This window comes from Curcuma longa, chromosome 14 (genome assembly GCF_044706935.1).
Source record: "Curcuma longa cultivar G26 ecotype Majalengka, Jawa Barat chromosome 14, ITB_CL_G26_1.1, whole genome shotgun sequence".
NCBI lineage: Eukaryota > Viridiplantae > Streptophyta > Magnoliopsida > Zingiberales > Zingiberaceae > Curcuma > Curcuma longa.
This window is the reverse complement of record NC_133874.1, coordinates 10262340-10279618: the sequence shown is the minus strand read 5'-3', so window position 1 is coordinate 10279618 and position 17279 is coordinate 10262340. Positions and strand designations below refer to the sequence as shown.

At 49.3% G+C, this 17279-nt stretch overlaps 1 protein-coding gene and 1 pseudogene across 1 annotated transcript; one reads left to right on the top strand and one right to left on the bottom strand.

Moving 5' to 3' along the window:
- Window positions 1-4540: 4540 nt before the first annotated feature.
- LOC141844875 (uncharacterized) lies at window positions 4541-9191 on the top strand (annotated as a pseudogene).
- Window positions 9192-14072: 4881 nt separating this feature from the next.
- Window positions 14073-14573, bottom strand: LOC141844874 (uncharacterized). The gene has a single exon (XM_074732851.1). The coding sequence runs from the start codon at window positions 14571-14573 to the stop codon at window positions 14073-14075; it is 501 nt and encodes a 166-aa protein (XP_074588952.1).
- Window positions 14574-17279: the final 2706 nt, after the last annotated feature.

The window sequence follows — 17279 nt, the reverse complement described above, 5'->3', positions numbered from 1 at the left end:
ATTCTGTCTTTGCATGCGTGTGTTATAATAATTAGTTTTAATTATTTATTTATTTTCACTGCGCACGTTTTTGAAATGTGTAAACACTCGCATTGCACCATGACGATTCCAACAGTGGTATTAGAGCCTCATAGTGCAAGCACTACAAAAAAATAGGTTTTTAGGGACGAATTTTTGCGAACAAATTTTTTCATCGCAAAATTGCAATAGATTTTGCGATGAATTTGTCTTTCGTCACTGATTTGCAATGAAATTTACGACAAATAAATATTTATTGCTAATTTAGCAACATATTAATTTTGTCGCTAATTTCATTGTAAAAAGAAAATTCGTTGTTAAATTCGTCGTCAATTAGTGACGAAAATCATATTCATCACAAATTTACGATGAAAAATTTATTCATCGCCAAATAGTCATCAAACCGTGAAATGGTCTTCAAATTTTACGATGAACGTGTTGTTCATCGCCAATTTGACAACGAACAGAGAGTTCGTCACTAAATCAGCGACGAATAACGCTTTTGTAGCCAAAATTAGTGATGAACTCTCTGTTCGTCACCAATTTGACGATGAACTTTCTGTTCGTCGCTAAATTGGCGACGAACAGCGCATTAGTTGCCAATTCGATGACAAATTTAGCAACAAAAATGTTTTGTCATCAAATTTTCATTAAAACCTAGATCTGAATCTTCTTTTCTCTTTACACGAACAACCCCTTTTCTTCTTCTCGCCGCCTCCTTCCTTCTAACGAACAATGCCTCCTTCCTCGCCTCTTTCTCGCCGTTAGCGACCGGATCTTTCCTCCTCGCGTGTGGTAAGCTTCCTCTTTCCTCCTTCCTCCTTCCTCGTGGGTGTGTTTTTGCTGCTGGACCGCTGCAGGGGTCAGTTGCGGTCGCCGATCGACCACTGGCAGCTGTGGGTCGCGGACACTAGCCGCGCGGTCGGTGCTGGCCGGTGCTGGCCGCCGCTGGCCTACGCTGCCACCTGCGCACTGGCTGCTGCTGGCGCCTACGCGCTAGCTGCACGACCGCTGGCCACTGGCCACGCGGCTGCTACTGGCCGGCGTTGGCCGGCGTTGGCCGTCGCTGGCTAGGGCTGGCCACCGCTGGTCGGGGCTGGCCGTCGCTGGGCGGGGTTGGCCGGGGCTGACCGGGGGGCTGGCTGGCCGACAGTTGCTAGCCGCTGGACGTAGGCGGCGCCGACTGACCGTTGGCCGGTTACCCAATTACTCACCTTCGGTTCGGTTGTGATTGGATTAAGTGTTGTACAAATTGTAAAATGTTAAAATGGTATGAATATATATGTATCTCAAATGGAAATTGTTTGGTTGATGCGAGATGTGTAATAAACTTTCTCAATTTACTGTTGATGTTGTGTTTGTATGGTAATGTGGTGTTGGTGTAGTGTTAAACTCGAGTTGAACATGCTTAAGTTGTGTTGTATTTGATATTGCATAGGTTGTATGATACATGATATGAATTTAATGTTGATTACTTTGTTAATGTTGTTTTTGTAGGTTTACAAATTTGCGTGGACAAAAGTAATTAGAGAGATATTTTACCGGCTTGAGGTATATTTATAAGTATAGTTATTTTAGAAATGTGAATAGATTTTAGTTATAATTGTATTTAGTTTAATGTTAATATTTATTATTATATTTTAGTTTGAATTAATTAGACCAAACAATAAACTCTAAAATCCTAAAATCATAAATCGCAAATCTTAAAACCGTAAACCTTAAATCGTTAAACCTTTAAACCGCATTAACCTTAAACCTAAACCCTAAACCCCTTTAACCCTACACCCCTAAACCCCTAAAAACCTAAACCCTAAAACCGTAAACCATAAACTCCTAAAAAACTAAACCCTAAACCCTAAACCCTAAACCCTAAACCCTAAACCCTAAACCTAAACCCTAAACCCTAAAAAACCTAAACCCTTAAACCCTAACCCAAACCCTACCGTCGCCTCCTCTCTCTGTCACCAGGAGCGATTTTTTGGGCGATTTGGCAAGCGGCGCCGCCGCTGGTCGTGCTCCGGCGGCTGCAGTGGCCGCCGGTTGTCCTTCAACCTCAGATCCGGTCGCGGCTAGGCTTCAACCGGAGGTACTGAACGAGTTTCGTGTGCAACGCGCGGCGCTCCTCTCCAGGCGACGGCGACTGCGATTCCTCAATAGGCGACTCACCACCGTCCGTGGTCCGCCTCGCGCGGTGCTGGCGCCGACCAGATCCTCCTGCGTGGTGATCCTGTCCACGCGAAGGCGAATCCAGTCTCTCAGGCGCGGGCGTTCCTGTTCCGCCAGCGAGCTCTTGATCCGCCGCCTCCTTTCTTCGTCGCCAGCTGGCGATTTGAGCCTAAACCCTAATTGTTTGGCCTCCGCAGTGCTCATCCCTAGGCGAAGGCGGTCCGCCTCGCGGCGCTGGCCGCAGATGGCGGCACTAGCTAGGTCCTCAACCGCCGGACCTTTTGCAGTTTCCTCCTCTCAAGGTTGCTGCCCCAACGGCACCGGCGATGCCACGTCCAGAAACCTCTGCTGTAGATCGGGCACGTCCTTCTTCCTATGCGGCAGCTCTCAGACCGACGTCTCCCCCGAGCATCTAAGAAGACTCTTGAAGATGTGGGTGATGACTACAAGCCGGCCACTCTTTACAACAACAAACCAGGTATCTTTTATACTGAAGAAGAGGTTTTGAATATGGCAGAACCTTATCGTTTTTCTCTGATTGGGAAGTTTTCTGGATTGAGGCCTAAACCACAAACAGTTTTGCAAGCTTTTCAAAACCTAGGTTTGTCTAGCTTCTATAACATTAGGTTTCTTCGATCTGGTTATATTTTCATGCATTTAACTTCAAGTGAGGACATGGCCCGGGTCTGGACAAGGGGAATTTGGTATATTGGGGGAGTTCCACTTAGGATTTTTAAGTGGACTCCCAATTTCTCTTATGCGGCTGAGTCCTCGGTTGTACCGGTGTGGATCCAACTTCCGGATTTTCCAATCCATATGTTCAACAAGCGGGGACTTTTCTCGGCTGCTAAAATTGTAGGAAATCCCATCAAGATTGACGAAGCAACGGCGGACTGCACAAGGCTATCAATGGCTCGAGTTTGTGTAGAAATTGATCTTTTGAAGCCAAGGGTGGAGGAATTCTGGATTGGAATTGGGGAGGAGAAGCGTTTGCAAAAAGTGGTTTTTGAAAAGTTTCCGAAATACTGTGTGCAATGCCTTCATTTAGGCCACTCTGAGGAGGAGTGCTACGCCAATGGAAATAGGCCGAAACCTCAATGGAAAGGGGGAGGGAAGCTGGTGGCAATGGTAAGGAAGACCTGCGGGCCTTTTTGAATCAAAGGTATGCTGCTGGACAGGAGAAGGATCCTGCTATAATTTCACTAGATGCAGGGGAGGTGAGGTTGAGGATGGATGGGACTGATAAACAAGCATGGAGGGTGAAGAAGGGTGGCTCTACTGCTCAAATAAATGAGGCTGCACAGGGATTTGAAACAGGAAACAATTTTCAGCTTTTACAAGATTTGGAGGAGGAGAACAGATTGGATATAGAAGGGATTTCTGATTTAGCAGGGAAGGCAGGGAATGTTGAGGATGATGGTGGTGCGGAGTCTAGATATGAGCAACCTCGGCTAGGGGTTTTGAAGACTCAACACTGGGGAATGAAGAACAGGGGGTTGCGCAAGTTGAAGAGCAATCGGATGAGCTGCTGGTTCAGGATTCTTTTGGGGGTCAGAACAAAACCAACTGATGGGGATACACAGATGGGCAAAGGGGTGGTGAGGAGGGACATAAATTCAAATGAGTCCAGTCATAACAGAGTAGGGCAAGGTCCTATTCTAATTGGGCAGCAGCTAAACAGGAATGTGCTGGTGCCTCTAGCAGCAATACAGCAGCAGGGGGCAGCAAGCTCAAAACAAGCTGGGCAGCCAGTTGAAGGCTCTGAACAGGCTGGAAAAAACCCTTCTAGACGAGATCTGGTTGGGTCTTTGGACACCTCTCGGCACCAACAGCAAGATAGGGCTGAGGTTGATGGTAACCATGGTGTATTGTTGGAATTTTGTGCTTTAAATCAAGCTCCAGTGGACTCGGGTCAGGGGAAAGGCTTACAATCTGACTCAGTGCAAGATGGCTCAGAAGATATTGACCAGTCATTGATGTTTGTGGAAGAAGAGGACTTGGCAGGTGAGGAGGATGGCCCGCTGCACAGATCCGCTTCCCTCTCTTTGGTGCCAAATGTTGCTGCTGAACCTCCTGATCGGGTGGCAGAAATTCCTGAGTCTATGGTGGCACATAAATCTCTTAAAGCTACTGGTAAAACAGTAAATATCAATGCTAATAAAATCATTAAAATCTCTCACTGCACCTGGTTTTGATAAGATCCCTGCTGAGTGTTCATTCGGCCCCATAATAACATTAAAATCACCCCCCACCAACCAGAGATCATCCAAGGGTGGCTTGGCCTCAAGGATTTCCTCCCACAGCACCTTCCTTTCCGAACTAACACAGGAAGCATACACCACAGTTACGAACAAACATGCAGGAAATAGAGGGGAAGCCAATGGCTGGATTGTTGGATGCTGGATTTGTGGGGGATCCATATACATGGACTAATCATAGAGTGTGGAAGCGATTGGACAGGGTCTTTTTGTCTCCTTCTTGGAGTTCAAAGGATCTTGGTGTTAAGGTGGAACATTTGAGTAGAGCTTTATCTGATCATTGTCCACTTTTGCTAACTTTTCCTGCTTTTGCAACTCAGAAATCTTCTTTTAGGTTCCAGAAAATGTGGCTAAGGCATGCAGGTTTTGACCTTACTGTTCGGCTAAATTGGTTGCTGCCTTGTGCTGGATATGGAATGCAGAAATTGCAATTTAAACTAAGGAGATTAAAGAATTATTTAAAATGGTGGAATGCAGAAGTTTTCGGAAATATTCATGAAAAGGTTCAAATGGCGGAGTCTGATTTTGCTTTAGCTGAAAAGAATTTTGATACGAATCCTACAACTGAAAATAAAATGCATATGGCCAAGACTCAAGCTTTATTACAGAAGACACTATATATGGAGGAGGATTTCTGGAAACAGAAGGCAGCTGTTCGATGGATGGGAGAGGGTGATAGGAACACCAAACTTTTTCATCATTTAGCTCAGAAAAGGAAACTGGCTGGTCGGATTTTCCGAATCTGGGAGGAGGGATCTTGCATTGAGAATCCTGAGTCTATTCAGGCTTCTGGTGCTGCGTTTTTTTGAGAAATTGCTGTCAGGGGATGCAGAAGGACTAGAGACTGCAAGTATGGAGAATATCCCAAGATTGATAGGAGCCGAGGAGAATTTGGCAATTTTAGCAACACCTTCTATTGAGGAAGTCAGGCAAGTGATTGGTGATATGTGTGAAGATAGCGCTGCAGGGCCGGATGGTTTTTCTGTCGCCTTTTATGTGGCTTGCTGGGAGATTATCAAAGGGGATGTTTATGATGCTGTTTTGGATTTCTTTCAGGGTGGTTCCCTTCCACGTAGTATGGCTGCGACTACGATTGTGCTTATCCCAAAAATTGATAATGCACAAAGATGGCAGGACTTTAGACCGATTAGCCTATGCAATGTATCGAATAAGATCATTTCTAAGTTGATTGCTAATAGGTTGGGTCGATTTCTGGATAAAATTATTTCTCCTATGCAAAGTGGATTTGTATCAGGTAGAGTCATCTCGGATAATATTTTATTGGCTCAGGAGTTGCATCATAAGCTGAACTATCATATTCGGGGTGGTAATATAATTTTGAAACTTGATATGGCCAAAGCGTATGATAGAATTCAATGGGATTTCTTGTTCCAGATTATGGAGGGTTTTGGGTTTTCAGAACCAGTAATTGATATTATGAGGAGATGTATATCTGATTGTTGGTTTTCGGTACGTATTAATGGCCAGTTATCTGGTTTCTTTCATTCGACGAGAGGGCTACGCCAAGGGGATCCGATTTCTCCGCTTTTATTCATTATTGCGGCTGAATATTTATCTAGAGGACTAGACAATTTGTTTTGCAGATTTCCTCACATGTTTTTCTCCACTGGTAGTGATTTCAGGGTCTCTCATTTATCTTATGCGGACGATGTTATGATATTCATGAATGGCTCCATTAATAATGTCAAGAGGTTGATGATTTTCTTAAAATCCTATATGCTTTGCTCAGGGCAACTGATAAATATATCCAAGAGCTCTTTTTATCCTGCTAGACGGATTTCTCCTGACCGAAAACTACAGATTTCTTTGATAACTGGATTTAATGAAGGCGTTGGGCATATAACATATTTGGGAGCTCCTATTTTCTCTGGAAATAAAAAATCAGTTTACTACCAGCCTTTAATAGAAAAGGCGAGGAAGAAATTGTTGGGCTGGAATCTATCACGGCTTTCCCATGGAGGTAGATTGATTTTAATTCAAAGTGTGTTGAGTTCTCTACCTATTTACTTGTTACAGGTTCTTATTACCTCCTAAGTCAGTCTTACACCAATTGGAGATGGTGTGTGCAAATTTTTTCTGGGGATCATCGGCTTCTAAAGGGAAGGTTCATTGGATATCTTGGTCTTCTATTTGTAAACCGAAGCTTGAAGGTGGTTTGGGTGTGAGGCGGCTTTTGGAGGTGTCGAATGCGGTATCTATGAAGCTGTGGTTTAGATTTAGAATGCAAAATACTCTTTGGGCAAGGTATCTTTCTAAACAATATTGTGGTGCGTGGTCTCCTGTAGTTGTTCCTATCAAAGGGAATGCCTCCCCGACTTGGAGAAGAATGATTCAGATGCGTGTTTTGGCGGAGAATCAAATTGGGTGGACAATTGGAAATGGTAGGATAAGCTTCTGGCATGATGGATGGCTTGATAGAGGCCCTTTATTTCAGTCTTGTGAGGTTATGGGGAATCAGATGGCTTTAGTGGCTGATTTTTGGAGGGAGGGCTGCTGGAATCTGGACAGTTTAAGGGCTGTTTTGCCGGCTGATGTTGCTATGGAGGTGGCTGGTTGTTCTGTGTACAGCATGGTGAGGTGCCTAAAATGATATGGAAGCCATCTCCTAAAGGTGTGTTCTCGTTGAAAACTGCTTGGAGTTGTATTCGGGACCGTCGTCCAACCTTTGACATGGGTGATGTTATTTGGAGTAAGCTGTTGATCCCCAAAATCTCAATCTTCTGTTGGCGTTTCCTATTGAAGAAGTTGCCTGTGGATTCCATTCTACAAAATCGTGGAGTTTGTTTGGCATCTAAGTGCCAATTTTGTGGGGAAGTGGAGTCATGGAGGCATCTTTTCTTTAATTGTCAGGTAGCTATGGAGGTATGGGGCTACTTTGCAAATTGGTTTCGAGTACCTAATTTCACTAATATTGTTAAATGGAAGGTTGGTGCTACGTGGCTGAAGCAAGGGCATATTCGGGAGGCTTGCCCTTTTATAATTCTTTGGTTTTTGTGGGTTGCCCGAAATGACGCTAAACACCGGGCCATTATTTGGTCGGCAGGGCAAATCATTGGGAAAATTGTCCAGTATGTGGTTGTTGGTATGGCTGCGGGATTAATCAAAGGTTGGCATTGGAAAGGCTTTTCTATGGTGGCTAACATTTTGGACTAAAGATACATTTACGTACGGTGAATATGGTTGCTGTGATTAGATGGAAGAAACCTTTAATGGATACTTATAAACTTAATTCGGATGGATGTTCAAGAGGAAATCCAGGGGAATCCTCGTATGGTTTTCTTGTAAGGGATCATGCTGGTCAGGTCATAAAGGCAATGCATGGAGTGATAGGAATTGGATCCAACATCCGGGCTGAACTGTTTGCAATCTGGAAAGGCTTGGAACTGTGTGTAGCTCATAATTTTTTTCCTTTATGGTTAGAATCTGATTCCTTGGCTGCATTAAACATTATTGAGGCACCTTCTTGTAGTTGGGAGTGGCGTACTTTGGTTCTTAAGATTCAGGAGGTTGATTCGCAAATATAAGGTGAAGTGTACTCATACGTATAGGGAGGCAAATATGGCGGCGGATTTTTTAGCAAACAAGGCGTTTGATTTTGATGGTGTTCGTCTTTTGGATGGTGATTCAATTGATAGGGAGTTGTTTGGGATTTGCAAACTAGACAGATTGGGCTTACCTTATCTTCGATTTTCTTCAAAACCTGGTTAAATTCCTGATGTGGGGGATATATGATGATATCGATGGAGGGGATAGCTTATGACCTGGTTTTCGTTATGCAACAGATTTGGATTTTCAATAATTCTATGAAGGACATGATTATTACTGGATTTTATGCTTTGAACTATGACATAATTTGGCACTTTTCATTATGTTCAGTTTTCCGAAATTACAGCCATTATTCTGGGATATTTGATTTGTCATTTTGGGCTGTGCAGAGGTTTTTTGGCTGCAATGGCGTATGGATGAGAGTTTCACAGCTAGGTCTGAGTAGATGGTTGCCTGCACAGCAGCCTCTCTTATGGTGCCGGATTAGCAGAGGCAAATCTGAGGTTATGTTGCATGGCTGATTTGTTTATGTAAATTGGATCTGCATGTGGATTTTCTTCCAATTTGGTAATACTTTACAAGGATTTCTGTTGTTTCAATGGAAGGGTAGTGATTGTATGGAAATTTTTCTATATGGTTTTCTTGGAGTGCTATGGAGCCACTTTTCATGGATCTTCTGATGGGAAGTTACGCCTATATGAATGAATTTGCTTCTGATCAAGCTATGTCAACTGCTGTTGAGAGAAATTGAAATGGATGAGAAGCTAAAGGCAGATTACAGAGCCATAACAGATGGAAAGTTTGCAGAGGATTTGTTGGTGCCGGCTGGAATTTTTGATTTCCTGCACAGTCTCTGTTGGTGCCGGTTTTGCAAAAGTGAATCTGGTTGGTGGTTGCATTATGGAATTAGTTTTGAATATTGGTTTTGCATGCGGATTCTCTTTCAGTATTGGCATATGGATTGTGATTTGATGTGGCTGTGGAATTCCAGATTGCAGATTGTTTTGAAAGCTTTTATATGGTTTTCTTGGAGTGCTATGCAGCGGTATTTGTGTTGTGCAGACAAATTGATATTTTCCTGGAATTTCTTGCTGGAGAACATTAAATGTCTGAAAATAAAATGGTTGCAATATGCAGGGCAATGGTCTGAATATATCAGAGTTTTGGGCTATTGCTCGGTGAGTTTTTGTTTATGTTGCTCGGTGAGAGGCATTCCCAGTTTTGTATTGATATGGTTTCTGATGGGCAAACAACTTTCAAACATTCTATGGATATGGTGCCAGCAAGCTGCAATTTTGTTGGGCAAGATGAGATACTGGATATTGCTATTCTTTGGGGTATTGGTTAGAGACTCATGGTTGTTAAATCTAGCTGGAGTATGTGGAAGGAAAGTTGGTCTATAGTAAAGGATATGAAACTATCTTGTGGACCTTTATACCGATCAAGATTGTTTATTTCGGCCGAACCGTCGACGCGTGGGTCTGAGAGGATCGCTGGAGTTGTGAATCCTTAAACATCAGCATGCGGGGGATCGAAAGGGTTGTCGTCTTTGTTTCGGCCGGACCGTCGGCGCATAGGGCCGAGAGGGTCGCTGAGGCCGGGAGCACTTAGCCGTCGGCGCATGGGACCGAGAGGGCTGTTGTCTTTGTTTCGGCCGGACCGTCGGCGCGTAGGGCCGAGAGGGTCGCTGAGGCCGGGAGCACTTAGCCGTCAGCGCGTGGGATCGAGAGGGCTGTTGTCTTTGTTTCGGCCGGACCGTCGGCGCGTAGGGCCGAGAGGGTCGCTGAGGCCGGGAGCACTTAGCCGTCGGCGCGTGGGACCGAGAGGGCTGTTGTCTTTGTTTCGGCCGGACCGTCGGCGCGTAGGGCCGAGAGGGTCGCTGAAGCCGGGAGCACTTAGCCGTCGGCGCGTGGGGCCGAGAGGGCTGTCGTCTTTGTTTCGGCCGGACCGTCGGCGCGTAGGGCCGAGAGGGTCGCTGAGGCCGGGAGCACTTAGCCGTCGGCGCGTGGGGCCGAGAGGGCTGTTGTCTTTGTTTCGGCCGGACCGTCGGCGCGTAGGGCCGAGAGGGTCGCTGAGGCCGGGAGCACTTAGCCGTCGGCGCGTGGGGCCGAGAGGGCTGTCATCTTTGTTTCGGCCGGACCGTCGGCGCGTAGGGCCGAGAGGGTCGCTGAGGCCGGGAGCACTTAGCCGTCGGCGCGTGGGGCCGAGAGGGCTGTCGTCTTTGTTTCGGCCGGACCGTCGGCGCGTAGGGCCGAGAGGGTCGCTGAGGCCGGGAGCACTTAGCCGTCGGCGCGTGGGACCGAGAGGGCTGTTGTCTTTGTTTCGGCCGGACCGTCGGCGCGTAGGGCCGAGAGGGTCGCTGAGGCCAGGAGCACTTAGCCGTCGGCGCGTGGGACCGAGAGGGCTGTTGTCTTTGTTTCAGCCGGACCGTCGGCTCATAGGGCCGAGAGGTCGCTGAGGCCTGGAGTAGTTAGCCGTCAGCGCGTGAGGCTGAGAGGGCTCTTGCTTTTATCTTGGCCGAACCGTCGGCGCGTAGGGCCGAGAGGGTTGTTGAGGCCGGGAGTAGTTAGCCGTCGGCGCGTGAGGCCGAGAGGGCTCTTGCTTTTATCTCGGCCGACCCGTCGGCGCATAGAACCGAGAGGGTAAAAAAGACTATTGTGCAGGATCGGAGAACCCAGCGATATACGCTGTCTTACAACGTACAAAAGAGGGAGTGAAGGAGAGGAGAGAATTTAGCTATAGAAAGGTCGGAGATGTTGGGCGTTCCACGGCCGCTTGAGCTCCTTCCCAGTTGATCCGCTAGGTAATATGATCCTCCATCTATCTTCTTGGTGACCGAGAATGGTCCCTTCCATCGGGGCTCTAATTTGCCGACGTCTCCCATAGGGTTAAGTTTTTTCCAGACTATGTCCCCTACTTGAAAGGATCGAGGGAAGACCCTTTTGTTGTATGCAGTGCTCATGCGTTGCCGGTAGGCTTGAAGTCGGGTGTGGGCTATTGCCCGGTCTTCACTGATGAAATCCAGTTCTAAGAGGCGTCGTCCTGCATTATCTTCGCTGTCGGTGTAAGCCTGGACTCAGGGAGATGGCGAGCCAATCTCTACAGGAATCACTGCTTCCCCTCCATATACCAGGTGGAAAGGGGTCATACCGGTGCCTTCTCGGGGGGTGGTTCGGTAGGCCCACAGGACGCTGTGCAACTCTTCCACCCACCTTCCTCCAGCTTGGTCGAGCCGGACTCTCAATCCTCGGACCAATTCCCGATTTACTACCTCGGTTTGACCGTTGCTTTGGGGGTAGTAAACCGAGGTGCAGATGTGGAGGATACTAAGGTCCTGGCACCATTCCCGCATTTTGCGGCCTTGGAACTGTCTCCCATTGTCGGATACGATTTGCCGAGGCACACCGTATCTGCAAACAATATTCCGCCACAAGAACTTCAAAACAGCGTCTTCCGTGATCCTGGCCAAGGCTTCAGCTTCCACCCAGTTGGAGAAGTAGTCCACAGCCACGAGCAAGAATTTCTTCTGACCTTGATCCCGGGGGAAAAGGTCCCACTATATCCATTCCCCATCTGTCGAAAGGGCAAGAGACCGTGGCAGTTTTCAAATATTCAGCGGGCTGGTGTAGAACAGGTTGGTGCTTCTGGCAACTGGAGCAGGCACGAGCGAGTTGAGCCGCATCAGCTTGTAGGGTAGGCCAGAAATATCCGGCTAGCAAGACTTTTCGCGCCAACGTTCTTCCCCCGCTGTGGTTTCCACAGCAGCCTTGGTGGATCTCCCTTAAGACATAGTCAGCTTCGTCTGCACTTAAACACTTTAGGAGAGGGCGAGAAAAGGCTCTTTTGTAGAGGAGATCTCCTATGAGGGTGAAACGGGCCGCCCTTTGTTTGAAGGTACGTGGAGAACCGGCTTCTTTAGGCACAACACCGGTACGCAAGAAGGAGATAAAAGGGGCCCTCCAATCGACCTGGGAGACAGGCGGCTGGGCGTGATCTATGTGAGCAATCAGTTGTTCTTGTATGGCAGGTTCCTCGATGGTCCATGTGTGCACCGCGCTGGCCAATTTGGCCAGCTCATCTGCCTTACAATTATCCGCCCTTGGAATCTTCACAACGGTGACCTCCTGGAATTTGGCTTTTATTTTGTCGAAAGCGACTGCATACCTTTGTAGGCGCTCGTTATGGATTTCGAAGGTACCTTCTAGCTGGCGGGCTGCAAGTTGGGAGTCGGAGTGAATGATCACCCTCTGCGCCCCCACGTATTTGGCGGCTTGCAGCCCTGCTATCAGGGCCTCATATTCAGCTTCGTTGTTAGAGACTCGAAATTGCAGTTTGATAGCCAGTTGTAAAGAATCACCCTGTGGGGATTGCAGGAACACTCCTACTCCGCTGCAGCTCTTAGTGGCGGAGCCGTCAACATAGACTTTCTACGCTTCTTGATCTTCCGGCCCTTGCACCTCGGTGAGGAAATCTGCCAGGGCTTGAGCCTTGATGGCGGTCCGGGGCAGATACTGGATGTCGTATTCGCTGAGCTCGACCATCCACTTGATCAGGCGACCGGAAGCCTCCGGGTTTGTCATGGCCCTTCCCAAGAGGCTATTGGTGAGCACCGTGATGGGATGAGATAGGAAATAGGGTCGGAGTTTGCGGGCGGTGAGAGTCAAGGACAAGGCTAGCTTCTCCAAGGTGGTATACCGAGTTTCTGCATTTTTGAGCAGGTGACTAGAGAAATAAATCGGTTGTTGAATTTTACCTTCCTGCCGGATGAGTACAGATCCAAGCGCACCTTCCGAAGCGGAGAGGTATACCCAGAGAGGCTCAGAAGTCATAGGCTTTGACAACACCGGGAGGGTGGCCAGGTAGGCTTTGAGGGCGGCGAAGGCCTCCTCGCACTTGGCGTCCCAAGAGAAACGGGTCGCCTTCCTCAGAACTTTGAAGAAAGGGAGGCTTCTGTCTGCCGAGTGGGAGATGAATCTGGACAGGGCAGTGATTCGACCCACCAGCCTCTGCACTTCCCTGACATTGCGCGGAGAGGACATGTTCTGTAGGGCCTGTATTTTATCTGGGTTGGCCTCTATCCCCCTCTCAGTGACGATATATCCCAAGAAACGCCCGCTCTTTACGCCAAAGACGCACTTGTTGGGGTTGAGTTTAAGTCCATACTCCCGAAGGGTGGCGAAGGTCTCTTCGATATCAGCAAGCAAGGTTTCGGCTTTGGGAGATTTGATCAGGATGTCGTCCACGTAAACTTCAACGTTACGTCCAATTTGTTGCCGAAAGACCTTATCCATGAGGCGCTGGTAGGTGGCACCAGCATTTTTCAAGCCGAAAGGCATCACAGTGTAGCAGAAAGTACCATCAGCGGTAATAAAACTAACTTTCTCTTGGTCCTCTACAGCTAAGGGGATCTGGTGATACCCCTGGTAGGCATCCAGCATACATATGAACTCACATCCAGCAGTGGAGTCGACTAGTTGGTCGATCCGAGGGAGAGGATAACAATCTTTTGGGCAGGCTTTGTTGAGGTCGCGGAAGTCAATGCAAACTCTCCATTTGTTACCTGGCTTGGGAACGAGCACCACGTTGGCGAGCCAGGGAGGGAATTGCACCTCGCGAATGTGTCCAGCGTCCTTGAGTTTGTTAATCTCTTCCCTTATTACCAAATTTTGGGCTGATGAGAAATTCCGTTTCTTCTGTCGTACTGGTCTAGATCCGGGCAGGACGTTAAGGCGGTGCTCCATGAGATCGGGGGAGACGCCCTTGACTTCTTGTGGTGTCCAGGCAAATACGTCTCGGTTGCGGATGAGGCTCTCGATCAGGGCTTTTTTAAGCTCGGGCGGCAGGTCCGAAGCCATCTGGGTGACTCGTTCTGGCCTTCCTGGCACTATTGGTACTTCTTCTCTGGGACAGGCGTGCTCCGGAGGGGCGGTCTCGTGCAGGGTCTGAACTTCATTCCGGATAGTCCTTACTCGCTTCCGTCCAGCCTGCACAACATCAACATAACAGCCACGCGCCGTACCTTGGTCTCCACTTACCATTCCCACTTGGTCTGCCACTGGGAACTTAATCTTCTGGTAGAAGGTCAACACAACAGCCTGGAAGGCGCTGAGGGCTGGCCTTCCAAGTATTACGTTGTATGAGGAAGGTGCGTCCACTATCACGAAAAGTGACATTCCGGGTGCGACGCAGAGGTTCTTCTCCCAAAGACAATGGGAGGTTGATCTGCCCGAGGGGTTGCACCTCATGTCCAGAGAATCCGAAGAGGGCGGTGGACATGGGGTGCAACTCGTGACGATCAATCTGCATCTGGGCGAAAGCTTCCTTGTAGAGGACGTTAACTGAGCTGCCGGTGTCAACGAAGACCCGTCCCACATTATAGTTGGCAATGGTGGCCCGTATGACTAGGGCGTCATCATGGGGCGTAGACACTCCCGCTAAATCCTGCGGGCCAAAATGGATGAGAGGACCAGTCTTACATACCTCCACCCCGTATGTCTCCAAGCTCCGACAATGGGCCCTTCGAGTGCGGTGCGAATCCCCATCAGTGGATCCTCCGAAAATCATATTAATGTTGCCGCGATATCTGGCATTGTCGGGGGCTCCCTGGGGGGTAGGCGGACGTTCCCGGTGACGTTGCGGCTGCTGTCGTCCTTGTCGGTTTTCTTCATTCCGGGGGCGTCTCGCTGAGGGCTCCTTCGAGGTGGCGAGGGCTGCCGGCGGCGATCCCTGTTCCGGCGGGGGGCGGTAGCCTCCGGGGAGGGGTAGCGCTGCGGGGGGTAGTCTCTTTGCCGGTGGTCAGGAGCTGGAGAGCGCTGAGGAGCGGGAAAAGGGGCTCCTCGGGTCCTTTGTCTTTCCTTCACCAGGCGATTGATCTCGTGCGCCAGTTCCCGGCACTCATCGGTCCCATGCCGGTGAGTTTGGTGATACGTGCAAAAGCGGGCGGGGGGTGCCCCCGTCGAGCCGGGCTCCATGGTGAAGAGGGGGGCTGAATCCACAGTTTGGACGGCACGTCCGTTCTTGTAGTTGAGCAACTTCGGTGGGGCCTCTTGTCTTGGCGGGGGAGAAACTGGTTTTTTCTCTAGACGGGGAGGGGGACCTCCATCCGTTTTTCGGGCTATCTGTGTTTCTTCTAGGTGTATATACTTATTAGCTCGGTCCAGTAATTGCTGATAGCTCCCCGGCGGTTTTTTAACAAGGGACCTGAAGAAATCTCCTTCCGCTAATCCTTGCGTGAGAGCACTGATCAGCACGTCGGACGGGGTAGGAGGCATGTTCAGAACCGTCCCGTCGAAGCGGTGGAGATATGCTCTCAGAGTCTCTTTGGGTTTTTGTTTCAGAGTGAACAAATCCAGGGGGGTCTGTTGGTACTTCCGGCAGCTGGCAAACTGATGTAAAAAGGCCGCTTTGAAATCCTTGAAAGTCCGGATAGAGAGTGGGGGGAGATGTTGAAACCACCTTTGAGCGGGGCCTGCTAGGGTGTTCAGGAAAATCCGACACTTCACCCCGTCGGCGTACTGATGTAGCAGGGCCATATGCTCGAAGCGGCACATGTGGTCATCAGGGTCGGTAGAGCCGGAGTAGTCCCCTATTTGTGGCTGTTGGAAGCGGCGAGGGAGTTCTTGTTCTAGAATCTCCTTAGAGAACGGGGTATCTCCCTTCTCTTCCGACGGGACCATGGGAGCTTTACCCTTGTGGTCAGGTAGGGGGGCTTCTCCGGTGTGGGACTCTCGAGAGTCTTCCCTGGGGAGTGGAGCTTCCCGTTGAAGGGAAACGACCACTTGTGGCGGATTCTGGCCAAGTGCCGGGACCTGGCCGGCTAGCGGTCCACCATCCTGGGGTTGAGGAACCTTCTCTACGGGTGGAGGTACTGGCGGCTGTCGTTGTGCAATCCTCTGCATGATTTGGTCCACCAGATGATCTAGTTGCGCCGGAGTTAAGGACACCCCTATCCCCGGGTTTCCTTCATCGGCCTGTTCACGGCTGTCAGCAGTCCTTCTAGTGTTAACCATTACGACGCCTAGCTCAGTTTTCCCACAGACGGCGCCAAAATGTTCCGGCCAAATGTCGTAGAAGGTCAAGCCACCAGTCAACGGACTATCTGGCAAGGGTGATCACCGATCAGAGTTTTGATTGGGGAACCTCCGGGAACTTCCGACGGGATCCTACAATACACTCAACAAGAGAGGTTAGACTGGCTCTCCGGGGAACCCGGTGAGTCACTCCGACGCTCAAGTTAGGGTTTACTCCTGAGGGCAAAAAGGAAAGGAAAAGAGATATATTGTTGTTTCTCATACCTCCTGCATGATCATGAGTTACTTCTTTTATAACCAACCTTCGAGGCTAGTCTAGGAGGGCGGCTACTATGTACCTTGGATACGGATATTATCATCAGAAGAACCTTCTCTTTGTCCCTCCTGTCCTAGGCCGTGCGTGTAGGAGGAGCTCGTAGGGAAGGTCATACTGATCTTCCATGCCCGTTTCATGATAATGCGTGCAAACCACGAGGTTAGAAGAACACGCCACGTATAAACACGAGGAGCGCCATTAATGCGCTGAGAGGTCACCATTAATGCGAGTGGGGATGACTAAGACGGACGCCGAAAGTAATGGTGTACCCGCAGCACACCGGCCCTGAGCCTTCCCAGCGGTGATGGCAGTGGTGGGTGTCAGAAGATCAGGGCTAGGGTTAAAACCTACCATTGAGGTTAGGCCTGTGCCGAGACGCGAAGGCATATCAGGACGAGACTTGAGCGAGTATGCCGGGACGAGACTTGAGCGAGTATGCCGGGACGAGACTTGAGCGAGTATGCCGGGACGAGACTTGAGCGAGTATGCCGGGACGAGACTTGAGCGAGTATGCCGGGACGAGACTTGAGCGAGTATGCCGGGACGAGACTTGAGCGAGTGTGCCGGGACGAGATTCCTCCTGACGGGGCGAGGGAGTTTGCCCCCGTGGCCTGATCTTTGACCATACGCTTAGCCTTCCGTGACTTCCCGCATCACCCATCATTGGGACTGCTTCTTCCTTCCTGTTGTGAAGCCGCCCCTGTTCCTTTTCTTCTTGTTGCAGTGGCTATCGCTAGAGCGCCACCCCACGTGATGGCTGTTGCCGCCGCTGCCGGAGCGCCGTCCGGCTGATGGCTGCTACCGACAACAGCAAAAGCCGCTAGAACCCTAGCCGCGCCGCCACCAGAGCCCTAGCTACATGTGCAGGAGAAAAGGAGAAGACGATGTTCGTGCCATCCCTGTTTTGCAAGCAAGGCTGGAAAA

Coding starts and splice junctions, on each gene's coding strand:
- LOC141844874 (XM_074732851.1), bottom strand. CDS start 14,573: ATGATTTTCGGAGGATCCACTGATGGGGATTCGCACCGCACTCGAAGG.